The 25,965-nt window shown below is 54.3% G+C and overlaps 1 protein-coding gene across 3 annotated transcripts; it reads right to left on the bottom strand.

The window, feature by feature from the left end:
- Positions 1–279: 279 nt before the first annotated feature.
- Positions 280–25,483, bottom strand: Pla2g6 (phospholipase A2 group VI). Of its 3 annotated transcripts, XM_023718996.1 has the most exons (14): positions 25,303–25,483; positions 23,450–23,637; positions 22,841–22,937; positions 21,858–22,040; positions 18,143–18,251; positions 17,219–17,380; positions 15,587–15,665; positions 13,403–13,566; positions 11,694–11,844; positions 3,497–3,633; positions 2,853–3,007; positions 1,571–1,738; positions 1,106–1,179; positions 280–964 (listed from the first exon to the last, which is right to left on the bottom strand). In XM_023718996.1, exons 1-14 carry the CDS (start codon positions 25,375–25,377, stop codon positions 820–822), a joined length of 1,887 nt encoding a protein of 628 aa, XP_023574764.1. In that variant the 5' UTR covers positions 25,378–25,483; the 3' UTR covers positions 280–819. The 3 variants fall into 3 exon arrangements, with proteins under 3 accessions (XP_023574764.1, XP_023574765.1, XP_023574766.1); XM_023718997.1 differs by lacking the exon at positions 17,219–17,380; XM_023718998.1 differs by lacking the exon at positions 23,450–23,637 and having other exon boundaries at positions 25,303–25,421.
- Positions 25,484–25,965: the final 482 nt, after the last annotated feature.

A 25,965-nucleotide genomic window follows, 5' to 3' on the forward strand; every position in this document is an offset into this window, starting at 1 on the left:
ACACCCATTCCTCCCACCCAGGTCCTCTGAATGCCAGAAAGAGTGGGGCAGGGACCCTACGGGTGAGGACAGACCATTGGCCTGCTCCCTGGGAGCCCTGCCTTCGATGTCACCCCAACTCTGATGTCTTTCCTGGCTGGGGCACATGGGCCTACTGCTGTCTCTGGACACCCCACTGGCCTGTTCCACAGAGGCCTGGAAGAGAGGCGGCGCCCCTGCCCAAGCAGCCAGGCCACAGGGCACAGGCAGATGCACAAGCGCAGGCACACTGGAGTCCATGCCATTTATTTCACAGTTTGAGAGCCCCCATCCCCTCCCTCCCCAAACACTTCTGTAGGGAAGATTAAGGGAGCACACAGGGGTGACCTTTGCGAGCAGGGAGGACCCAGGGCGGGGCTGCTCCAAGGGTGGGGTGGCCAGAGGTGTAGAGGGGCAAAGTCGAACGGGGCGCCCTGCGCCCGAAGCCTGGGTTTCCCCTGTGGGTGGGGTGAAGCTGCCCCTGAGGAAAGGGAGGAGTGGGCTGTGCTCACTGGGAAAACTGGGGGGCCTTTGCAGGTCTGGGGGCCATGGGGTATGCTGGGCACTGTAGTGTTGTAGCTGAGAGGGGGCGGAGCCAGCCTTTAAGTCATTTGTCCCCTGGTAAGGACTCTGGGCTGGCCACCTGCTGTGACGAAAGGTGCCAAGGGTGGGTGGGAGAGGGCCTAGCCTCAGGCAGAAGCTGCGCGGCCCCAGGGCCTGGTCCACCCAGGACATGGACACGGTGTTGCTTGGCCCCAGCTCTGTCCTACGGTGGTGGCCTTGCCACAGGGAGGGAGACACTCAAGGCGAGAGCAGCAGCTGAACCAGCTTCTGAAACTGCTCTTGGTGCTGGTAGATGTAGACCTCGGTCTCCCAGAGTGCGTTGACCAGTGCTGCGTCATTGACCTCGTCCAGCATGATGTCGGTCCCCAGCAGGGGGTTCAATCTGTCCAGACCCAGGAGAAGGGGTCACCCAGGTGAGGCGGGGACAACAGCTAGGGCAAGGTGGGCTCAGGGATACAGCAGCCCTCTGGGAAGGGCTGGGGCCAGTGGTCCCACCAGACGGCTCGTGGGGTCCTCGTCTCACCTGAAGTACTGGATGCCCACCATCTCGCACCAGGCCCGGGCCCGGTCTACAGCCCGCCCGTCGGGATCTGTGCACTGGGGAGAAGCAGCCTCCATGAGCCCAGCCCACAGCACCCTTCCCGAGAGACCCCCAGCCTCTGGCACCCATCAGCAGGCCTCGGGGACTGGCCTGCTGTGTGGTCAAGGGCAGGGGTTTCACATGTGGCTCAAGAGTCTGTTTGGGGTCACCGCATGGCAGTGGGGTCAGCAGCTTAAGTCTTTGTCCCCTCCCTGTGGCTTCTGTGCATATATTCTGAACACAGTGGAGGCAGCAGGGAGCTGGGGAGTCACTGAGATACTGTGCTGGGGAGCCATTCCTGCAGCTAGCTAAGGAGGCTGCCTGACCCCAGCCAGAGAGAGGCCAGAGGGGGCAGTCCTGGCTGGAGATCCTGAAGGAAGGTAGGATGGACGCAGGGCCCGGACTCACACAGTCCACCACCATCTTGCCCAGTTCCTTGGCCCCAAAGACAGTCTTCGCCAGTTCCCAAGGGTTGCTGGGGCGGAAGACATCCACGCAGCTCACAGGCACCTGAGGAGACCGCCCCGTCCCCAGAGAGACCACGACGGACAGTTTCTTCACCTTGTTGCCCTGACCCTGCACAGAGGACAGGAATAGCTGAAGGACACTTGCTATGGGTAGGTGCACCCAGGGAAGTCAGAGAGGTCAGGGCTTGGCGCTGGGGGCACCACAGAGCGGAAGAGGCCAGAGGGCCACACACACGTGGGCACCCCTGGGCGCTGTTCCTGGCCAGCCCCCTTCCCGCAGGGCTATCATCCTGATCTCCTGGGAGAAGCGATGCGCACTAACGAGGCCTCACCCCACCAGCTGTGTGCGCCCCACCAGCCCGTGAGCTGTGTCCATGGACAGGCCAGGGAAGGGAAGGCAGCAACGGTCCTCACTCTCTGCTGTTCACGGGTGCGTACCCCACTACCTACCTCATCAATGCTCCTGGCAGTGTGCAAGAAGGGTGTGGCCACCTTGCAGGACAACTAGGACTCTCAAGCCAGCTGGGACAGACTAGGAAGAGTTTTCCCCTGGCCACATCATGGGATATGGGGGCTGAGACTTGCACCCAGGATCTGAGGTGTCCCCTGGCATTTGTTCAACAAACTGTAGCTGATTTACTGGGTGACCTTGACAAGCCTGCTAGGTGATCCACTCTGGGACCCAGGCTCCTCATCTTTACTAGGACTTTGACCAAACAAACATTGGTCTGAACCCTTCAGGACACCCACCCTGCCAGTACTTCCCAGGCCATGGCCACCAAGTCCTCACAGCAACCAGGTAGGCACTGTCTCCGTCCCCACACAACAGCTGAAGTGAGGGAGACCAAGCAGGCTGCTAACCCTGGCAGGCCCACAGACTCTGCACCACCCTGCCCCCAAGAGCCGCAGGATGGGTCCTCAGGCTTCAGAGCAAAGACCCCCTTTCCCACTGGCCCTGTATAGCTCTTGGGGACACTAAGACATGGAGTCCCTGCCAGAGCACACTCTGGGCAAGCATGTGTACCCTCCTCAGCAGGGTGGCATACACGGGCAAGTCCATTGCCCTCCCCACTGTCTGCGGTGCTATGAGCCCATCCTAGCACTCTCTGGCATGCAGTGCAAAAGGGGCCTGGACTCCCCCGGCTAGGACTCCGGGGGACAGCGCGTGCTGGCTGTCTGCAGCATGCACCCCCACCCAGCTCCTCACGTGACGCAGCTCTCACCTTGTGGATCAGGTCCTGGTTGTACTCATGGATCTCAGTCATGGCGTCCAGTGTGGGGTTGTTGGCCAGCAGCCCACCATCCAGGAAGCGCCCGTTGGGTCTAAAGTAGGTGGGCGCTGCCCCACTGCTCCGGGCTGCCCGCCACACCAGCTGCTCTGCAGTTGGGGACAAGGTGGCCCAGAGGCCCAAAGGCCAGGTATAAGACCTTGGCCTTCAGATTCCAGGGTACGCACTGGGGAGCAGTGCAGGGAGAAAGTCTGGGAACTCTTTTTCTGGAAGCACCAGGAACTGAACTCAGGGTTTTCACACTGAGCTACATCTCCTTAGTGCTTTTTCATTTTGAGTCAGGGTCTCACGAAGTTGCTAAGTTGCCCAGGCTAGGCTCAGACGTTCAACCGTCCTGCCTCAGCTTCCCAGAGTGCTGGAAGCCATGCTGCTGAGCCCCTCTGCCCTTTGGCTGGGAGAGGGCAGCTGAGGACCTCCTCGGGTGTCCTCTCGCTGGCCAAAGCCCAACGCCCCCACCAACGCCTGACCCCAGCCATCCGAGGCCCAAGGGTGACGGAGGTCACACCTGCAACTCTCGCCCACTGCCCATGGCACCCAGGACCACTTGCTTCCCACAGACACACAGACAAGGTTTTCACCTGAGGGCTGAGCTGGAGGCTTTAGGTTAACATTCGGGCTAATGTGAGGCTCCCGGAAGGCCTCAGGGGCCTCATAATTCCGGAAGAGGTGGAGCTCAGGCGGCTGCCGGTCAGACAGTGTCCCAGTCAGCATCACCCTGGGGACAGGCAAGGGAGGGCAGCTGACCCACCCACCCAGCCACCTCTCCTGCCCTAGTCCCACAGAGCCCTTAATCCTGCAGCCCTGGCTGGCAGGGTGGAAAGCACTTTGACCCAGCCCAGGCCATGCGGCAAACCTCACAGAGATGCCTTCTGGGAACTCATCCTACAGGCTGCCGCGCAGGGGCACTGGCAGGCAGGCAGCGTGTGCAAATGCCTGGGAGCCGCTGCACTATCTGCCGGCCACAGTCCCGTGTCTGCAGCTGCCTGCGCAGTGACCCAGGCCAGGCGGCACTTGTTTGTGTGTCAGCGGGTGGAAACAAGATGTTTACGCAGGGTGAGGGAGGTGTGGGACACTATTCGCCAGGTCTCATGTATTTCAGCGCTCTCAAGGGACCCTTGGTGGTGGCTTTGGGGATGGGGACTGCTTGATGGCTGCGGCCCAGGTGGGATGGGAGATTTCTTTCTATGTGACCTTTGATACCTTTCCTGTCTTATGCCACGAGAGTCACCAGCCTATTAAAGAGGATTCCTATTTATCTTGAGAGACACAAACACCCTAAACACAGCGTGACCCCCTGAAAAGCCAACATGGGGCCAGGGAGATAGCTCAGAGGCTTAAGCGCATGCCTGGAAGACAGCATGTACCAAAATGCTCACGCCTGTCTGGCTCCTGGATGTGAGAACTCCATCTTTGAATAATCATGAATAAAATGAAAGATTACTGTATAACACTATTCACTGCAATGTAACTTACTAATGCAAAAAAGCTAACTAGAACCACAGAAGGGATAAACAATGAAATGCTTTGCAGCTAAACAAAGTTATGCTGACAGGGAGTTCAGAGTAACATGGACTTATCTGTTACACTATTTAAAAAAAAAAAAAAAAAAAAAAAAAAGCTGGGTGTGGTGGCACATGCCATCACAGAGTAATCCTAGTACTCAAGAGGCTTGAGGTAAGAGGAGTTCGAGGTCAGCCTAGACTATGTAGTAAGACCCTGTTTCAAAAAGAAAGAAAGGAAAGAAAGAAAGAAAGAAAGAAAGAAAGAAAGAAAGAAAGTCAGTCTATAGAAAAAAGAAAGGGGAAGCTGAGTCAGGAGGAACGGAAGTCTGAGGCCAGTGTGGCCACTGAAACCAGGCATGGGGGTGCACATTGGTAACCCCAGCGCTGGGGAGGCTGAGACAGGAGGATCACTATGAGTCCAAGCTGCACAGCGATCCCTGCACCAAATAAATAAATGAATATTTTTAATTAAAAAAAAAGAAGTCTGAGGCCAGCCTAGGCACTTACTGAGATCTTGTTTCACAATAAATATTTGCAAAAAGGGCTGCCTAATGGCAGCACACTTCGCCAGCATGTGCGAATCCCTGCATGCCATACCTGCCCCCAGCCCAGCATTCAAAAAGACCAACCAGTTCTACGCAGGGCACATGAGAAGACATCCCTATGCAGGGACAGCGCTGTGCAAACGGAGAGCTCACAAAAACAAAGGCGTCCAGAGTGCAGACGCCCAACACCTGGAAGGGGACCCTGAGCAAATGGACTTCAGGTGCACAACACAATTAAGAGATGGTAAAATGGTACTATACATATTCTTGAGAAAATAAAAATCCCTGGGCTAGAATTTTAGAGTCAACATGATAAAAAGCAAAATAAAATGACTTTCAAGAGATGATGTGAAGTTAGGTTATTTTCAAACAATTCTACTAGGGGAGAATTTAGCAACAGCAGATGCACCCTAAGGGAAAGTAAAGAGAATGCACTGGACGCAGGAGGAAAAGGTCCAGGACCGCAGCGTGCAAGCAGGAAGGGCATCCCACAGCACACATACCAAGGAGTCAGCTCGCCCCGGTGTAGGAACCTACTGGCAAATCTCGCACGCTGGCTGACATTGGCCATGGCGGGGGTATTCCTACCGGAGGAACTGGTGAGTGCTACAGATCCGGGCTTCTCCAAGATATAGTTCCCACCACAGCAGAGCCTACCAGATGGATCTAAATGAGCACCAGATTAAGCAACAGTTAACACTCAGACGGACCCGCATGTGTGAACATCGTATTGTCTCCCTAGCGTAAGAGCCTGAAAGAGTAAATAGAATCCAAAAGGTACAGTAGATGCTGTGAAAGGGAAAGAAACTGCTCAAAGGGAAGGGACAACTGGGATGAGGGGCGGGAGAAAAGGAAGAAGGAAGGGAATAAATACATATGTATATAGACAGGATAGCTTAGATACGTGTACTGTGGGTTTCTGCTGGTCTACTGAAAGGAGCAGTTAATGCTTAAATTTTTTCTCTCTTTTTATTTTTATTTATCTATTTATTTATTACCAACTTCGCATGCTTATATCTGATCAGAACAACTAATTTGAAGACACCAATATGTAAGAGAACATTACTGAATTCCTATCATTTCGTTTAGTGAAATTCTGCATCATTTCTAATGTTTCCTTTTACTATTTTTTATTCTCTTTACTACCTCTTACTCTCCAAAGCAGCTGGTTCAACTATACTAGGGTCAGACTGAAGGGCCTTTCAGGGAAAAGCATTCCTAGAAATAAAGAAGGACACCCCATAACAACGTAAGATTCCAACCCCCAAAGGATGCATAAAACATTAAATCTGCATGTAATTGGTAGTAGAGTATCAAACTACTGAAGTAAAAAGTGACAGAACAGCAAAAAAGCAAGAAAATCCCCATCAGCTCAGTGATTGATAGAAAAATCTTTTTTGTTGCTGTGTGCGCTCTCACTACTTTGAAGACAGGGATACACAGGGCAATGACTACTGTTGTTCTCTTTTTTATTTGATAAGAGAACTTTGTTTTCATAAAATAAAAAATTAAATAATGGATAGAAGAAATGAATACAATCAGGAAGCATATGGAAGACTGAGAAGCTTTAAGTAACAGTCCTGGCCAACGTGGCTTAAGAGGCCCATACAGAACTCAGTGCAGGGATCCGATGGTCTCTCAGGCGGTCTGCTGTACCGAGGGAGAAATGGTGGCCGGAATGAGGAATAGACAGACAAGAAGACAAGAGCTGCGTCAGCTGGTGGCTCCTCCGCCTGGGTGGAGAGATGGCTCCCTGAGCGACGGTAAGAGCCTTTATTTATACCTTTACAAAGCTGCAAGACACAAGGCTGTCCAGGCTAACAGCTCACCACGTCCAGGTAGGACGTGTTCCTCAACACTGAGGTAGCCTGACTGCTTTAGGCAACAAGGCCTCATCCTGCCCCCACATAGATCAATTTCAGCTTCAGCGGCTCCCAACACTTCGCACCCAACAACTGCAGCATCCATAGTCTTTTAAATTAAGTCTTTACAAAAACTAACTGAAAAGGGCCACAAATCAGGTCTCAAGTTTTAAAAGATCCAAGTCATGTTCTCTGGCCACAGCAATTAACAACAATAAGATAAACAGAAAATGTCCTCAGTTTAGAAACTGAAAAATGTATTTTAATTATCTATAGTTAAAAAAAGTTAGAAAATCTTTTGAACTGAATGCTGTTAAACATGCACGTAGGATATAATCAAAGTAGTATTTAGGGAAAATGTTCAGATTCATATATACTAGCAGACCTATCTACAGTGGTCCCCCTTGCCCGTAGTTTTGCTTTCTGTGGCTTGTGTTGCCCGTGGTCAGCCATGGTCTAAAAATATTAAAATAAGCACTCCTGAGGTTTAAGCTGTGTGCTGTCCAAAGTAGCAAGATGACTCTTGTGCTGTCTTGTCTCCTCCCTGGGTTCCCGCAGCCTTTTCTGTCACCACACTGGCTGCCCTGCTGTCCTGAGATTGACTGTGGGCTCCATCCACAGTCTCAGACATCCCATGGATGAGGGGGAACCAGTACACACACACACACACACACACACACACACACACACACACACCTCACATCATATAGAGCAGCAGAAGAAAATCAATGAGTAGGGCTGGTGAGATGGCTCAGTGGTCTAAAGCATCTCCTTGGAACAAGCTTGGCAAGGCATCAGGGACCGCGATTCAATCCCCCAGCACCACATGCCAGCCAGCCCCGCCCCCTGGTGGGCTGAGCTGGCCACACACACACACAAAATAAATAAATAAATATTAAAAAAAAAAAAGTTAAAAAAAAAAAAAAGAAAATCAATGAGTAAAAACATTCTATTTCAAGAAGTTAAAAAAAAAAAAAAAAAACCCAGAGATGGGGGTGGCGGTGCACAGCTGTTGTCCCAGCCTTTTGGGAGCTGAGGGAGGGATATCAAAAGTTTGAGCCCAGCCTGGGCAACTTAGAGACTTAACAAGAGAGACTCTAGCTCCAAACAAAAAAACACAGAAGAGCTCACTGTGAAGGCCCTGAGCTCAATCCTTCGTTCAGCAGAACAAACAGACCAAAGAAGAGCGCTATGGCTTATATCTGAGATGCTCCCCACAGCTTCGAGCGCTCACAGGCAGGGCATCTGCAGGAGACTTGTGAGCACGCAGGGCCAGCCACAAGAGGCTGTCCCTGGAGCATCTGCCCTCCCGCCCTACTTCCCGGCTCCCGGTCGGAGCTGCTCTCCTCTGCTCACGCCCATCCACCATGCTGCCAACCACACAAGGGCTGAAACTTCTAAAACGTGAGTCAAAATAAATTCTCCTTGATGTTGTATCAGGCAGTTGCCTCAACAGTGAGAAAGTGACTAAGAGGTAGATACAAGATGAATGAGACAGAAGGCAAACAGCAGTCATAAATGATAACCACTGATGTTCTGAAAGGCTAATCCATCTAGAAATCCTGTGGCAAGACTGACACAGAGGAGAAGGGGTGAAGACAGGAATAACAGTGCTGCAGACCCAGACAGTAAGAGAACATTTGGGACAAACCTCTGCCGATAACTTTAAGGAGTTAGGTCAAATGGACGCATGCCTAGAAAAACATCACCAAAACTAACCGAAGACATTGAGAAACCCGGGCCTCACAACCATTAAAGAAATTAATGACATCATTAAAATCTTCCCTTAAGCCATCCCCAGGCCTAGACAAGTTTCTTGCCAAGGTCTACCAAGCATCCAAGGAAGAAATAAAGTCCTACTGTAGGAAGTCCTCAGGAAAGTAGAGACAGAAGAAACACCCTCAAAACCAAAGCCACGAAGCTCAGGTCACCCATAAACACGGAAGTGAAACTTCTAACCAAAATATTAGCAAACACAACGCACCAGAAGTTGCTGTACAAAAGGCTCCCGGAAGTGAAAGCAGCGACATGAACAGGTGTTTGCACACCTGTGCTCATGGCCGCGTTACTCACGACAGCTGAAAGGCAGAAGTGACCCAGGTCTCCACCTGGCAGGGAAGGCACACAAAACGGCGGCCTACCAGCGCGATAGGTACAGAGCAGCCTTAAAAAGGGAGGAGATGCTGACACTTGCTACAGCAAGGACGAACCTGCGCGACGCTAAGCACAGCAGAGCCTCGGTTCATGAACTTCTGCATACAATTCTAGTTGTAAACCGAACTGGATGAGAACCAAATCAAATTTCCCTATAAGGTCAACACTGAATCTAACCTCTGATTTGGAGCTTGTCCAATTTGGTTTGTGACTAGAATCCTGGGAAGGACTCAGTTCAGGAAATGAGGTACCACTGTGAAACAAGCTCTGCTTCCTCAGGGACTCGGTGATTTTTGCACCTAGATGTGTGCCCCAGAGAAATTCAAGCACACAAGTGCCACACAGCAGGAAAGCCAGGCCTGGGAGTGCACACCTATAACCGTAGCACTATGGGAGGCTGAGGCAGGAAGATTGCAAGTTTGAGGCCAGCCTGGGAAACTTGGCAATTTAGCAAGACCCTATCTCAAAATTTAAAAAAATAATAAAACAGGGCTGAGGATATAGCTCAGTGGGAAGGCCTAGGTTCAAGCCCTAGTACTGCACATAAAAGAAAGCAAACTCAAGTGTTCTACATAGTATTCCCACAAAACCCAAGCAAAACAGCCTGAATGTTCACCTTAGGCACTTGGAGAAGCCAACTGTGGGGCCTGCGGACAAGATGGACTCCACCAAAGGGAGGACACTGAGTGACACAACAGGAAGGACACTGACAAGTGAGACACAGTGGGAGAGAGATGGCACCAACTGATTCCATCCACACACTGAGTGCAGACCTAAGCCGTGCTGTTCCTGGTACATCTGCAGGGAAGGAAACGGTCCAGAAAAGGCAGGAGTTTGCTCTGTGCTTCGGGAAAGATGCTGCCCTGGGTGCATGGGATACAGATGCGACAGGGTGGGGCTCTAATTGTTTCAGGGTTTATGACTATTTTCTCCATAATTATTCACTAATCTGTGTACTTTTTTTTTTTTAAAGAGGTCTTACTATGTAATTCAGGCTGGCCTTGAACTTGTAGGATCCTTCTGCCTTAGCATCCCGAGTGTTGGGATTATAGGCCTGTGCTACTACAGCCAGCTTTGTGTATGTTCTTTAAAGAGTATATGGTCCATTGTATCAAAGAAAAAAATATTTAGAATCAGATTTCTAAAACCTTTGTTGAAATTATCTTCCTGGGGCTGGGGAGATAGCTCAGCAGTCTAAATGCCTGCCTGGGAAGTGCAAGGACTGGGATTCAATCCCCAGTACCATATGCCATGTCAGCCCTAAAGCCCGGGCGTGGTGGTGCACGCCTGTAATCCAAGTGCTGGGGAGGCTGAGACAGGAGGATCATTACGAGTCTGAGCTGTGTGGCAGGACCCCATACCAAATAAACAAAGAAAGAAAGATTAAAAATATTTTTAAAATTATCTTTCTGGCTAATAAGCTGTTCTTTTTCATTTTCTATATTTTCCAGTTTTTCTTGAAAGTTTGTTTTATTCCTAAAATGAAAAAAAAAAAAAAAAAAAGGTTTCTTACCAAACAGCCCTATTGCCCTCCTGGCCCTCGGCGGCCTGGCTCACACTGCAGGCCGCCCTCCCTGACTACCTCATCCTTGGTCCTCTCCACACCAGGTGTGAGCCGAGGAACCCTGTCTGTGGCTGCTCAGCAGCAGGCCAGCACTTCCACAGGCTCATGCGGAGCGGGCGCCCTGCAGAGAAGTTGCTGGCCACGGCCCCGTGGGAACCTCCTAGCACTGCGGCCCTGGCAGCCCGAGTCCTGACGGCCAGGCTGTGCACAGCTCCCAGCCTTCCACTGCCAGACGCACCCCCTCCCACAGGACAGGGAGGTCCTGATGTGAGCTGGACACCAACAGCCTTGGCCAGGCTGGGCGGCTGGATGGGTGGCGACAGCAGTAGGCAAATGCCAGTGGTGACGGCTGCCTGACTGGTGTGGCCACAGATACACATGTACCCCCACCCTGGGAACACGATGCTATTGTTTCAGGCCTTGGGAGGCTCTGCAGACTAAGAGAAGCTCGGGTAGCACGAAGGGCTGAGCTCCTGGGAATCGGCATTTGTGGAAGTGGGACCCCCACCTCCCAAGGAGAAGATGCCCAGAGAGCACTCCCACCACCTAGGAGTGCTGAGCTCACAGAAGGGGATCAGCCTCAGACAGCCACCTGAATGACACTCCTTTCTCCAATCTTGCATGACCTGCAAACCAACACCTGGCACCCACATGATTCACTGTCCTAAGCCCTGCCTGACTTGCACAAATTCAAGTTTGTCTGCCTTAAATTATACAGGTATAGGTGCCGGGTGTGGTGTCCCAGCACTTGGAGGCAGAGGCAGAAGGATTGCAGTGAGTTCAAGGTCAGCCTGGGCTACACACTAAGACCCAGTCTCAAAGAATAAAAACCAAAACAGAACAAAAATTTCAGGCACTGCCAAAGCTATCTGCTCCTGACCTCCCCAGTGCTGTGTGAGATGTGAGAAGCAGTCACTGTAACGTGCAGGGACTGGGCACAGCCTTGGTGCAGCCGGCCTCAAGAGGCGGGAGGCAGCCCAGGCGCTGGCAGGTGGCAGAGGAGGGCCCTTGGGGTCACCCCCTCTGTCCTCTGGTGTCTGTTGCCAATTTCGTGCCCCCTTCTCCCATCTTCCAGAGAAACTCGTTGTGGAAATGGGGAGTTCTAAGGGTCCCCTAGGACAGCATGCGTGGTGGGCGTGAGGGCTTACTTGGGCTTCTTAACATCCGTCATCTTGGTGTGCTCCCCAAACTCCCGCTTCAGGAACTCCTCCAGGGGCCCCGACTCGTAAGGCCGAGAGCCCCGGAACACCTCATCTTTCATGCGGAAGTATAGGCCACGCATATAGGCCATGGACTTGCCTAGTAAGAGAAAAGGGGTTTGGGGGTGATCAGGATCATTTGGGAGCCTCCCTGCAGGGAGAGGCCATTCCCATTCCACAAGGGCCAGATGCAGGGACACTTGAGCCAGCACTGGCTGGAGGCCACAGAGGACAGGGCAGTGCAAGGGGTGGCCTTTCCCTACCAACTTCCCACGGAGGCAGAGCCCTCCCACACCCCTAAGGCTCTGTGCTTAACTCTGTGTTCATAATTTTCATTGTTTTCCTTAAAAAAGGGCCCTGAGTGTATAACCTAGATCCACCCAGGAGACCCAGGAAGGAAGGAACAGGGCTGTGTGTGCTGCCTGGCTGCCTGGAGCAGTGGGCTCCGCATGGCAGAGGTGTGCAAAAGGAGAACACGAAGCGACTTCCCAACCCTTGCCATGGCACCTGGGGTGTGAGCACCTGAGAGGGAGAAAGCAGTCCCCCGCGGAAGACGCTACTTTTCCAGGGAGGTTGGGACTCCTGTACCCGGTACCCACCCAGGCTTTCTGCCTTTGTGGCCCAAGCTGCCAGATCAGGGAGGGCACAGGGTCCCCAAGGCCGGGGGAGAGCCGTGCAGACCCTGAACCCCAGCCTGACCAGCCCAACTCCTGGATGACCCCTTGTGGTCCTCAGGGTCCCAAGGGCTCCAGTGAGAATCTTCAAAGCAAAATAAGTACTTGTCAACATGCTGCTTGAGGTAACCAGTCCCCTGCGGCTTGCACCCAATGTCCTCTCTTCCCCTCCCCCATGGGAGGCTGCTCTCAGCGCACATGTCTATGCCCCACAGCACCCTGCACTATCTGCTACAAAGCCCAGCGAACACCTAGATGCCTGTGTCCCCATGCACTCTGCCCCCCAGCGCCAGCACAGGCCTTACCCCCTGGCCCCACCGCAGTGGCCTCTGGGAGGTGGGAATCCTCTCCTGGTACTGCAGCTTTGGTCACCAGGAGCCAGGTTTGGAAGGTGCTCTGGAGAAAATGCAATCCGACCAGTGCTGGGCAAGAGGTCACCAGTCGGAGGGCCTTAAATCTCCTGGGTGAACAAGCATGCAGACCAGGGCTGCAGCATGCTGGCACTTGGTGGCCCATCAACCTCGTCCTGCTCCTGCCAACATCCAGGTGCTATTCCCGTGTGCAGTGGGGGGCGAGGCCCACGGTGCTGTCTGCCAGGTGTGGAGAGGCAGTGTCCAGAGCACTGACACGCCCTACACCACCTCTGCCCTCCAGTGTGCACCTACCGCCCTGCCTTGCTCCTCCCAGCTGGGACCCCAACACCTGCAGCCCCCACAAAAGACACATAGACCCTGCGCTAACCATCACCCTCTCGCCTTCCCTCCTCTTTCCCTTTCTTGAGACAAGGTCTTGTTACATAGCCCAGGCTGGTCCTAAACTCGTGGTGACTATCCTGCTTCAGCCTCCTGAGTGCTGGGATTACATGTGTGCAACCATGCCCAGCGCCACTGCCCCCTTTCTGCAAAGCTCTTCAAACATGCTCCGCCCCTGGAGGGCAGGTCTCAGCCCACCCTGCCCTGCCCGCCCCCCAGGGGCTGCACTCACTGTGCAGAATGGCCAGGGCCAGGATGCCCCCTGTGCTGGTGCCTGCCACCCAGTCAAAGAGGTCCTTGGTGGCCACGCCAGAGGCCTTCTCAATGGCGATGAGGAGCTGGATGATGACCAGGCCTTTCACTCCTCCTCCATCCAGGCAGAGCAGGTGGTCGTGGCTGCAGTGAGCACAGTGGCAAGGATGAGCACAGTCCCCCGACTGTCAGCACTCACGTTCTCTGTGCTCAGGCCCTGTCCCACGAGCATCTGACTGTACCCGGGCGGTGCATAACAAAGCCATCAGAGCTCACCATGGGGCCTATCCTGTGTGCTGTGGGGATGAAGGAATAAAGCTGTGCTGGGGCCGGCCAGATAGTTCCGTGGACTAAGGCACCTGCCTGGGCAGGCACAGGAACCAGGGTTTGATCCCCGGTGTGCCGCGCCAGCTCCACTCCCAGGGTGCACTGAGAAGGCAACTGAGACTGAGCACGGTGGTGCATGCCTGAAATCCCAGCACTTGGGAGGCTGAAAACAGTAGGACCACCATGAGTCTAATCTGTGTAGTGAGACCCTGTACTAAATATGCTTTAAAAAAGTGTTTCAGGGGTTGCAAAAGAAAGGAAAATGGGAGAGTGGGGTTGGGGTGCCTTGGAGAGGCACTATGGAACACCCCACATTGGCTCCCTGTCTGTGAGGCCAGCAGCCCAGCTTGGCTCAGGTCTAGGCTCACCAGAGTAGGGGCCTGATGAAAGGTTGCTGCAAGCAGGCCCCGTGGGGAGGGCTGGCTCCCACAGCCAGCAAGACTGGTGGTGAGGGGTCACTGGGGTGGGAGAGGCAGGGAGAAGCAAGGTCTCTTTGGCTGGGAACAGGACAGTGTCACCAGCACGCGCACTAGGAGGACACTCCCTGCTAAGCATATGCCCATCTCTGAGTGAAGGAAGGGAGCCTAGGAGTCAGGACTGGTGCGAAATTACACAGCTAGTGATACGGGGCTGGCACTCCAGGTCTTGCTCAGCCTGGCCCCCAAGGTGGCAGAGCCCGCCAGGACTGCCCATCTGGAAGCCCAAGAGGACACCAGCATGGTGCGTGCTCAGCCCTGCCTTCCAGCCCCTTCTTGCCTCCATCTCAGCTGGACTCTGCCTCGAGAAGCTGGCACCAGCAGGTCCTGTGGCACAGCTGTCCCGCCCCCTCCTTGGAATGGCTGCCACTGCCGCCACCACCAGGTGAGCAGTCCCTCCTAGTCCAGCTGATTCATGGAGGAGGCCTGTGAATCCCACCTCCAGGCCTGCTCCAGGGTACTCAGCTGCCTAGCAGCCCAAAGGGTGGTAGGGGAGGTCCAGAGAGCCCTGGCCTGGAAGCCCAGATCAAACATGCAGACTCTCCTGAGAGGTCACCTGGAGGGGCCAGGGATCACTGTCCTCCCACAGGGACAGCTGCCTTACCTGGGGCCTGTGGTGTGTATTCATGTGCACACATTTCCATGCACGGATACACAGAGCGGATGGGGCACAGGCGCCTCTGGAGCACACACTATGGGTGACCATGGAATGAGTGTGTCACCAAGGGCTCTGACACCTGAGTGGCCAGAAAGAAGTGTGGGATCTGGCTGCCAGGCAGGCTCAGGAGCAGGGGCTGCCTCTGATATGGAAGAACGCGATCCCTGCTGGGCATGTGGCACAAAGGACATGGAATATGATGACCTTGCTTGAGTCTTCAGGTTGGCCGGCTCTCAGGCTCTGCCTCTGCACAGCTTCCTACCTGGGAAGCTGCAGGCAAGACAGGGGGCTGGCAAGTCTTCTGTCCTGGAACCTGCTACCTTCAACCAGGGGCAGGCTTACACTTAGCTCTAGGCCCAGCCCCCCACTAGGCCTGCCTGAAGATAGCTTGTGATCTGCAAAGGCCAGGTGGAGTTAGCATCTCTGGGGGGGGGGGCAGGACCACAGCCTCCTCTAACCCAGGCTAAGAGGAGAGGGAAGGGAGTGCAGCCTAGCGCCCCCTCCACCCAGCATGGGTCCCAAGAGCTGCCACTGGCTATCACAGAGGAAGGAGCTGTGACAGTCCCCAGGAACTTGTCCTCTGCCATCAACCGTGTGACCTGCATAATGAGAAGGGCTGCCTCGCAGGGACGGTAGGGAGCAGAGGAAGGCCCAAGTCCACTGGGCAAGACTTGGCACCCCATCCTGCCCTTGCCCCACTTACGTCCGCTTCTCATCCCTCGTGGAGCTCAGGAGAAAGGGCGGCTTCCGGGCGCGGGAAACATGCACGAGGTCCTCCAGCTCTGCGAGGCACAGGGCAGGGGTGCTAGGCCAGTGAGGCCCTGACCAGCACCCCCTGAGCCCCTAGAACAAATCTGGAGCTGAGTCACCACCCTGCTGTCCCCGTCATCTGCTCCAGGAGGGGCTCATGGTCCAGCACATGGCTGGGCAGGAGGCCATAGCCTCTGGGGAAGAGAAGTGGGCTGGAGCAGGGCAGCCCTAGCAGTGCTAAGGCCACCTCCCAACTCCCAGGTCCTCAGCGACTCCCTCCTGAACCCCAGGCGCGGACCCACACCCCGAGGTCTGCTGTATACCAGGCGTTCCTCCATCCGGCAGAGCGGACGCTCGCACAACAGCCTGCAGGGGAAGATTCACTGCTAGAGGACCTGGCTCACTGCTCAGGACTGAGCTCCGTGAACAGAGACACTGTGCCCGTGTCCTAGTCCCCAGGCTGAAAACCTCTTCAGCGGCCTCTGGGCTTAGGCCCATCCCCCTGCCCCCTGCAGCCTTCCTTGGTGCCCAAGGCCCACCATGCCCATCTTCCTGACAAGCAGCGTAGCAGAGGAAGGCCCAAGTCCGCTGGGCAAGACTTGGCACCCCATCCTGCCCTTGCCCCAGCAGCTGCCTGATTCTGTCCCAACAGCCCGCCCACCACTTTGAGGAAGCCAGAGGCAGCAAGGCAGGCAGGTTGCGGGGCAGACTCCCTTGCTAGGCACATGGCCCCAGAGAGGGCACAGAGAGCAGACCAGCTGGAGGGGCAGCAGCAGGCAGTGCCAGGGAGGGGAAAGGGAAGGTGCGTGTGTCTGCGTGCACAGCCAAGAAGCAGGGGGAGGTGGGGTCGGGGACAGGGCCACAGCTAATGTGGCACAGGGCCGGGCTCAGCAGCCTCTCTAGGCCTAAGCATTACCCATCAGCCAGTGCGCCCCAGGCCCACTGTCCAGCCTAGTTTGGGTGACTGCCTGCCTGTAAGACGGAAACATAAACATGGGGTGGGCAAGGAGAGAGGTGGCTTCTGCTCTGCTTCATGGGCATGACCCTGGCTTGAGGAGCTGCAGTTGGCCTCCTCCAATGTGTCTTCTATTTAGGGACCCCACTTACAAGCAGCCTCTGTCTCTAGGCGGGTCAGGCCACAAAAGGCCCAAGGAAGCTTCCTTGTGTCCAAGGTCACCAAGGATGCTGACTGCTGGGCGACATTCAAAGCTTACAGGTCCCTGAAGGGGCCAGCAGGGGGCGTGAGGCCTCACAGGACAGATTGGAGGTGAGCCTTGAAGTCAGACAGCAGGGAGGGGGATCCTCACTGCCTACCCTGGGGGTGATAGGCCACAAGTGTGCCCACTTTACAGTGTCAGGAAGCCTTGAGTGGACAACCTGAGAGATGCCCAGGGCATCCTCTCAGACCGTGACGGCCCACAGATCCTCAGCCAGGGATTCCCGAGGCTTCCACAATCTGTGAGGTGCTGGCTGCCTGCACTGGCTGAGCTGGTCCCTGCCCCACTTTATCACCCCACCCTTGAGGACTTCTTTGACCCAAGGCCTGGCACAGCTGGGGAGGAGGGCAGGGAAGGGAGGGGCCTACCTAGGCTGCTTAAGCTGATCGCCGGGGGCTGAGCTCTCTCCACTGAGCAGGGGTGAGGCGATGCCACAGAGCCGTACTCCGCGGGGGCCCCTTGGGTGGGTGGAAGGCTGCAGGTGGCCCCCAGGGTTCTCAGCAGAGTCAAGAATGCTCTCCTGGTGACGACTTTTATGGATTGGGGAGATGGCACAGGGTGGAGACGGTATGAGAGGTCCTTCCCTGCACACAGGGACCCCATCTGCCTCTCATCTAGCAGCCTCCAGGGTTTTCTGGGCAGGGGCTGGTGGCCGAGTGTGGGACATGGCCAGAGGATGGGACAGAGTCACCCTGCCCATTTTGGGGGGGGACTCTTTCTGTCCTTCTACTCCAGCCACGGAAGCAGAGCTCCCATCTCTGAGTGGACAGCTCCTCTCATAGTTGGAAAGGGATGAAGCAGCCATTTAACGCATGGGACAGCCTACACACATGGCCATATACTCATAACTGAGTACACCCCATGGAGGGGCTCCAGACTTCTACTTGGCTGCTCTGACGCCAGGCTCGGAGGAAGGGTGCAGCGCATGCACATGTGTGTTATGCACAGAGCGCATGCGCAGGGCTTGTGCCACAAGGCACTTGCGGTACACGCAGGGCTGTCCTGCCAGTGCCTACCCTATTTCCGCCTCTTGGGAGCCTGAACGCCCTGAGATGGGATGGGCATGTGTGGAAGAGGCCCTGGCTCAGGAAGCCTTGCACGAACTGCATCTGCTGCTCAGGGCCCCCGTGTGTGGGGAAGGCCGCTGCCGCTCTGCTTTTACTGTGCTCCTGCCTCTTGCAGCAGATGGAAGGTCTGGCAACTGATGACTGGGACGTCCCTCCTCCCCAGTGCGCACACCCCACGCCATGCCACCTCTACCCAACTCTGATCTTGGAAGGCAGAGCACATACGTTTGCTGATCTTGGAGGCTATGAAGGCAGGAGTCTCCCCAAAGTCATTCGGGGCGTCCACTTCTGCCCCAAACACAATGAGGGCCTTCACCAGCTCCACGCTGTCTTTCTGTTAGACATGGTGGGGGAGAGGTCGCAACAGCTCAGAGAAACGGACAGAAAAGAGCCCTGACTTCACAAACTACTCAGTGGGCCGCTCAGCAGCAAGGGGAGGACACTGGGGCTCCCCTGTTCCCCATCCTCAGCTTGAACTACACAGTTTATAATTCCACACCTGACAAATGGGCCTCCAAGTACCCCTGGGTAAGGGTTTAAGAATCCAGGCAGAGTTAGCCATGGTGGCCTTGCCTGGAATTGCAGCACTTGAGAGGCTGAGGCAGAAGAATGATTTGAATTCAAGGCCAGCCTGGGCTACAAAGTGAGTTCAAGGCCTGCCTCAACTACATAGTGAGATCCTGTCTCAGAAAAAAAGAAAAAGAAAAAAAGAAAGAAAAAGGTAATAACCGAGTTAGAATGTACCGGTACTCACAAAGCTCCTCCACGGAAGCAACAGACCCCTGAACCTGACCCAGGGCTCTAGGGACACAGGTTTTGAGGGTGAGTGAGGGCTGGGAAGGCTGTCCTGCCCACCCGCCCGGAAAAGCTGGGCACCCACACTACTGATGGCAGCGTCAAGGGCAGCTCCCCCCACACAGCACTGCACACGGGGCTTCCCAGCAGGGGCGGGCCTAGGTGGGGCCGCGCAGGGTAACCCAGCAGACGGGCCGCCTGGAAACCTGCACTCCGGTCTCATCATGTCCCTCCTTCTTGGGACCTGATTGCCCTGGAAGTGTGGGGTCTAGAATGGAGTTTCCCAAACAGGTCATGTCCCTTTAGGATTTATAGGGGCACGGGGGCATAGGTATGTGTTGGTCACGAGTTCTGTATTTCTTTTGAGGTTTCATCTGTCACATTGATTCACGACTTAGCGCAGTCATACAGCACTGACTACCAGGTACTTAAGAATGTTTCAAAATAAGTCAACTTGAAGAAGTCCCTGAATAGTAACATGAGGTGGTCGATGAATGTGCCCAAGGGTGGGCAAATGACCAGACCCTGGGAGGCCACAAGCCACAGCAGCAGTCCTCAGAGCAAGCTCTGCAGGTCCCATGAGCCCATGAGGCAGCATCTGAGGGTCTGTGAGGTGAGAGCTGTGTTTGTACAAGTGCCAAGATGTGACCTGTCTTTGAATTATGTCAGTATCTGCACTGGTGACACAAAAGCACTGCTGGCTAAAACTGCTGCCGCCTCAGCACCAATCCAGACAGCAGCACCACACTAAGAGCCTTTTCCTCCCTGGTCACTAGATCTGCACTTCTTTTGAGTTTCCTTTCATCTGTGGCATTCAGAGTATTTTTTTAAAAGCCAGTTTAGGGGTAAGGGATATAGCTCAGGGGAGCAGCACCTGCCTGGCAAGTGCAAGGTCCTGAATTCAATTCCCGGTACCCCCCAAAAAATAAAATAAAAATCCAGTTTCACTTAAGAATGCCTCTGATGAGCCAGTCACAATGGCACATTTCTGTAATTTCAGCCACTTGGGAGGCTAAAGCAGGAAGATTTTGAGTTTGAGGCCAACCTGGGCAACTCAGCCAAAACCTTATCTCGAAATTAAGCAATGCAGTGAACCTGTTGCTTCAAGGAAAACAACTGACACTACCCTGCAAAGTCCACGATAAAATTCAAACCTTTAAGCAAAAATTAAAATTATAGAAAAGCTGCATGTGCCATGACAGGCCTGACAACTTTGCACAAATCAAAAGATTTGGGACTGGGGAGATGGTTCAGCAGTCTAAGCACCTGCCTGGCAAGTGCAAGGACCTGGGTTTGATCCCTGGTACCGCATGCTGTGCCAGACCTGGAACCGGGTGTACTAAGACCCTGTGCCAAATGAATGAAAGATTAAAAAAAGAAAAAAGAAAAAAAAGATTTTTCTGATGAGGTAGGTACAAAGACTTACAAATGTGGCTTTTTAAAACAAAGCTAAGCAGACCCTTATCCAAAAAATCTGCAGTGCTCCAAAATCCAAATGCTATTCAGAAAGTTTCAGACTTGGGAGCATTATGAATTTCCAGATTAGGGGTATCTACAGGGTAGCATCTATGCACATATTCCTGAGGCCAAAAACCAGAAATCTGAGGCACTCCTGGTCCCAAGTGTCTCGGATCAAGGATTCCCAACCTGTACTGCACAACGAAACAGGGCAACTGACACCAAAGCACACCTGGGCAGGAGAGCCCTGCAAAGTACACGAGAGGCCAGCAGAGTGCACGTGACAGAGTGTGAAAGGTTCATGCAGATGCAACAACCAGTGTGCCCCAAGCCGCCACTGTGGTCGGGTGTGCGGGCGGGGACATGCCTATAGTCCTAACGCTTAGGGAGGCTGAGGCAACAGAATTTGAAATCTGAGCCCAGTGTGGGCAACCTCATGACTTATGGGACCTGGCTCAAAAACAAACAAACAAAAAATATTTCAAAGGAGCTGGGAATTTAGGTCAGTCCAAAATCCCTTGCTTCTTGCTTCAATCCCCAGTACTGGGGGGGGGGGGGAGCCAACTCCTGCCAGCGTCAACTTCTGGCGTAGTATCAAAGGAATACTCGCTGTGGTCTCTGAGGCACTACTACACATCATTTCCAGCTACACAGCCACACGAGGCCTGCTTTTCTTCACAGTTTTCAACTGAACAACATATTGCAGCTGAGTGAGTACAGCAGGAGCTGGGAGAATCATGCTTTCTGTGAAGCAGGCATTAAAAAGATTCACAGAAATGTAAAATGATGCCAACTCTCGCTCATCACTTAGCTTTTTGTTTGTTATGACAAGGTTCTTTTTTGTAAAAACATCACTGCTGCTAGCATGTGTTTGGTTTACTGTTATTTTACATGAATTAATAAATATTTTAGAAATACCTTAAACTTCTGCAGTGGTAAATCTCGCTGGGCGAAATCCCTATGAACAAAATACCTCTGGGATCCTCAGTATTAAGAGCAGAAAGAAAAAAAAAAAAAGAGCAGAAAGGCACCAGATGGGCCAGAAAGCTTGGGAGCTGCTGCAGCAGAGCCTTCAAGAGCTCCTTCAGCGCTACAAATGTCCAGGGCCTATTTATAGTTTCAGCTTCTTGGGGCAACAATGTCTCCGCCAGTTATGACCTTTGCTACAGAACAGGATGTCTCTCCATTTGTCCTGACTCTAACTTCTTTTAGAGTCCCAGGGGGCACCCCAGCCTCTGACCCAGACTTGCTACCAGACATATGTCCACGGGGTGTCACCGTGGAAAGCAAGCTGGCATATGTGTATGCCCGTCACACAAGGCCAGCCCCTCCCAGGAATAATCTGCTCACACTGTGGCTGTCTAAGCTGACAGTAGAGGCTTGGAGGGCAGCAACTACATTCAAGAGAGCTGGCAAGTGCCCCATGGCCCACCATGGCCACCCTGCCCGATGGGTGGCTCTGCTGTCCAGGAGCTTATGATGTTCCAGGAAGACGAGAGCCGCAGCAGGGAGCACTCTTCCCCAGGCTGATGGGAAGAAGCCCTGACCTCTTCAGGGCCATCTCCTCTCTGCAGATACTAACACTATTCATCCTCAGGACAAGGAAAGAGGCTGACAGGCATGACAACCATGAGAAACACTGCCTGTGTGTCATGCTGGGGACCTAAGGGCAGGTGGGGCGGCTCACCGACATGGCCAGGTGCAGGGGGGTGTTGCCGTGCTCGCCGCGTGCACCCGCGTTGGCCCCGTAGGTCAGCAGCGCCATGGCACAGTCGAAGCGGCTGCGCATCACTGCCACGTGCAGGGCCGTGTTCCCCGAGGCGCTGGTGCAATCCACATCAGAGCCCCGCTTCAGCAGCATGCGGGCCATCTGAGGAGCACAGGCCAGGCTCAGTCAAGCCCGGCCCTCAGGAAGTAGTAGTGTGGCCTGTGGCACCTGGGCATGGCCGCCTCCTGAGTGGCCTTCAGTACCAGCCTCTGGAAAGCCCCAGCAATGGGAGTCTGGAGGCACATGCCAGATCTGGGGGTGCCCAGGACCCTGGTTCCTTCATCAGCACCCCAGGAACTGGGGAACAAAAAGCCAAAGACGTGCTGAGTGGTTCCACAGGCTTCTGGTCCACTCTTGGAGCAAACAGCACCCATCCCTTCTTGCAAAGGCAGCCTGGGCCCTGACCCAGAAGTGCCCCACGGCCCACAACCTTTCCTCAGTGGTTGGCACCTCCCCCTCCTGGGCTCCAGGGTCCTGAGGGTACTCAGTGCACCTGAGCTGGGCTTCCTGCTGGTAATCACCAGAGGCCCACATTCTCCTAGGGGGACAGAGCTCAGCTCAGGGACACAGCTCAGCGGGGAGGCCCAGCCAGACAGCTGTGTGGGTGCCGCCAGGCCCACCGTGGCCATGGCCATCATCGCGCCCCTTCTGTCTGAGGCACATTAGCATTCATGCTCGATTTTCTCTTTCAATACCTTGCTGACTCCACAGCACCTCCGAAGACAGGCTGTAGGAGCCTGGTTCACGGGCGAAGGGACTGAGGCACAAAGGGACGGAGGCAGGATGCCACCCTGGCAGCTCCCAAGTGCCAGCATCAGAATCTTCCAGTATCTCTGCCCACAAGTGCTCAGGACACAGAGCGCTGGGCCCACCCTGCCCTACTCCTCCTCGACTCCGCCTACCTCTGCATTCTTGGCCCAGTGCAGGGGGCTGGCTCCATAGCGAGGGTCTTTGCTGTGGATCTGGTTGCTGTCCATGCCCACGATCATCTCAGCACACCTTGGGGGAGAGGGGAGTCGTAGGCAGTGAGAAGAGTCCAGGACTTGGGACTTCACCTACTGAGCATGGGGAGCTTCACGCGTAAATAAAGGCACAACAAAACCAACCAGCTGGCCAGCATTCTGAGAGGCTGAGGCAGGAAGATCGAAAGCTAGAGTCCAGCCTCGGCAAGTCACTGACTTTGTGAGATCAAAAATCAGACAATTAAATAAATAAATAAATAAAAAGGGTGAGGACCCAGTGCAACAGTCCTGGGTTCAATCCCTAGGACTGCAAAACAAAGGCCAAAGCAAAGAAACAAAACTACATTAATTTAAAAGGCTGCTGCACCTCAAAGGGAACAATAAAAAAGAGGCAACATAACCACTGGAGAAAATCTGCAAATCATATCAGAGAAAGGGCTAACACACTCATGTGAGTCGGTGAAATGGACCATGTGATTAACGATGGGCAAAGACAGTGGGGGTGCGGCCGGGGCCCGGGCCGGGCCGGCCGGGCAGAGCAGGCCTTACCCCTTCTGGGAGAACTTCATGGCCATGTGGATGGGGTAGCCGCAGGGCGCCGCCATGTTGCAGCGCGCGTTGCACAGCAGCAGCACGCGTACCATCTCCTCCTTCCCCAGCTGGCAGGCCAGGTGCAGCGGCGTCAGCCCCTGGTGGTTCGCCTGGTTCAGCCCGGAGGATGCGTTCTTGCCTAAGAGCTGACAGTGGGACGTGGGTGGGCGGGAGCCCCACAGAGAGCCCTGTGTGCCCCTCCCCGACCCACTGGGCCACATCTCTTTGGGGACCAAAGGAGAAGGAAAGCTCCGTGCCAGGGTGACGTTGGTGAGAACTCAGAGTGACAGGGAGAGGAGGCTCTGGAGGAAAGGAAGAACTGAGGGCGTCACTCTGGACAGGAACTGGGGTGCTGTGCCAGCAGTACTGTGGCAACTAGGAAAACTTCCTAGTCAAGAAATTTAAACCAGCCAGGCCAGGTAGCCCACGCCTGTAATCCAAGTACTCGAGAGGCTGCCTCCACGGTGAATGCAAGGCCAGCCTGAACTACATGGCAGGACCCTCAACAAAATAAAAACAAAAGCACACAACTTGTCCCTTGGTATCTGCAGACAGGCGCCAGGACACCTCCCACCCCGCAGATACCCAAATCCATGGACACTCAGGTCCCTCGTATGACCCTCGTGTCTCATCATCTTCCTTCCTTTTCTTTCTTCCTCCCTCTGTCTTTCTTGGTGAGACAGTGACTCGGGGAGTTTCCCTGGCTGGCCAAGAACTCAAGATCCTCCTGCTTCACCCTCCCAAGGGGCTGGGACAGCAGTTACAGCCACCATGCCCACTGCTTCGTACTTCACTTTGCCACTAGAGTCCTGAGGACAGCGCAGATGCTCCGTGCGTCGTGTTACACTGTGCTGCTCAGCACTAAGGACAGGGCATGATACGTCCATGCATGTGTGGCACGGCGTGCTCTGTTTTTCAAGTATTTTCTGTCCTGTGCTGGTTGACCCTGCAGGTGTGGAACCCACCTACACCAGGACTACGAAGGGAGCTGAGGTTAGCTGCAACCCCTGGGTAGCTGTGCAGCAGGGCCTCCACCTGCAGGCAGGCCAGCGACATAACAGGAGGGGAAGGGGCTGTCACCTAACCTGAAAGCCAGGGCCAGCCTCATCCACAGCTTTGCGGCCCCTCCGTGGGCATATTTCTGACCCTGGCTGAACCTCAGTTTCCCTGGTGAGGAGTGGAGGGGAAACCCAAGAGCCATTCTGGGTTAACTGTCACAGGCCACTCCTCACACTCCATGCAGGGCCAAGCACACAGCACCCAGGACAGCTGGGAACCAGGGAGCCCAACTGCAGCTTGGGGACAGTCTAGGGCCCAGCCTGCCCCGGTGGCCGGGGTAAACCCTTTCCTGGAGGCACCAAGTATAAACAGGGATCCTCAGTTCCCAGAATAACCCTGACATCCGGGCAGGGAAGAGGACATAAGTTTCCAAAGAACCTACTCATTCTAGACAATATAGCCTCACCTAATATTCTGCATTTTCTTTCAATCTAATAGTAGCTTTTTAATAACAATACTCCATTTATCTGCTCACAATTTTAAAAAAGATCTGCCTAGTAAGCAAATGAACAGGAGGAGGAAGACCCCCAGGACAAATGCCTACAAAGGCCTGGGATTAGTTTGGTTGGGTTTGGTTTGAGACACATACCAGGCAGGAAAAGCTGGGGAGAGCTATGCACCCTCCAAGGAAGAGCCTAGGCCTCATGGGACAGAGGGAGGCCCAAAGTGACATCTGAGGCCAGGGATGGAAGGAAAACGCCATGCACGAGGAGGTGTGGTCAGTTCCAGTCACCCTGCCCCACAAAGCTCACCTGCAGCACCTGGGAACTGTCACCCTGCACTGCGTAGTGGAAGGCAGTCTCTCCCTTGCTGTCGGTGACATCCATCTGGGCGTGGCAGTGCTGCACCAGCTCCACCAGGATCTCCCCATCGCCCTTGCGGCAGGCCAGGTGCAGGGGCGTGCAGCCCTCCTCATCCTCTTTGCTGTTGGCACAGCTGCGGGGGCAAGAAGGTGCTCAAGCTGGGGACCGGTGACAGATGCCGAGGACCCAAGGCAGAAAAAAGGCTGGGAACTGCCACATTCTCCGAAGTGCTCAGACTGCACTCCAAGTCCTGGCTGGTTCAAAGTCAGGGCTGTCTCAACCTACTCGTATCTGACATGATTTGCTTCGGGTTTACTTTACTTTGCCCATCTGTAGGCAATGTGGACTCAATATGTAGCCCAGGCCGGGCTCAGACTCAACGTGATCCTCCTGCCTCAGTCTCCCGAGTGCTGGGATTGCAGGAGGGCACCACGTGCCCAGCTCCAATTCTTCTGACTTCAGTCAACAGTCTCGTGTTCTAACTCAGGGGCTGAATGGCTCTTTTTTCATGCCAACCATGGACCTGGGCATGGTGCTATGTGCTTGTAATCCCAGCAATCTAGGAGGTATAAGCAAGAGGAGTACAGGGCTGAGTCCAAGCTGGGCAATTCC

This window comes from Octodon degus, unplaced genomic scaffold, assembly GCF_000260255.1.
Source record: "Octodon degus isolate 3935 unplaced genomic scaffold, OctDeg1.0 scaffold00064, whole genome shotgun sequence".
NCBI classification, from domain to species: domain Eukaryota; kingdom Metazoa; phylum Chordata; class Mammalia; order Rodentia; family Octodontidae; genus Octodon; species Octodon degus.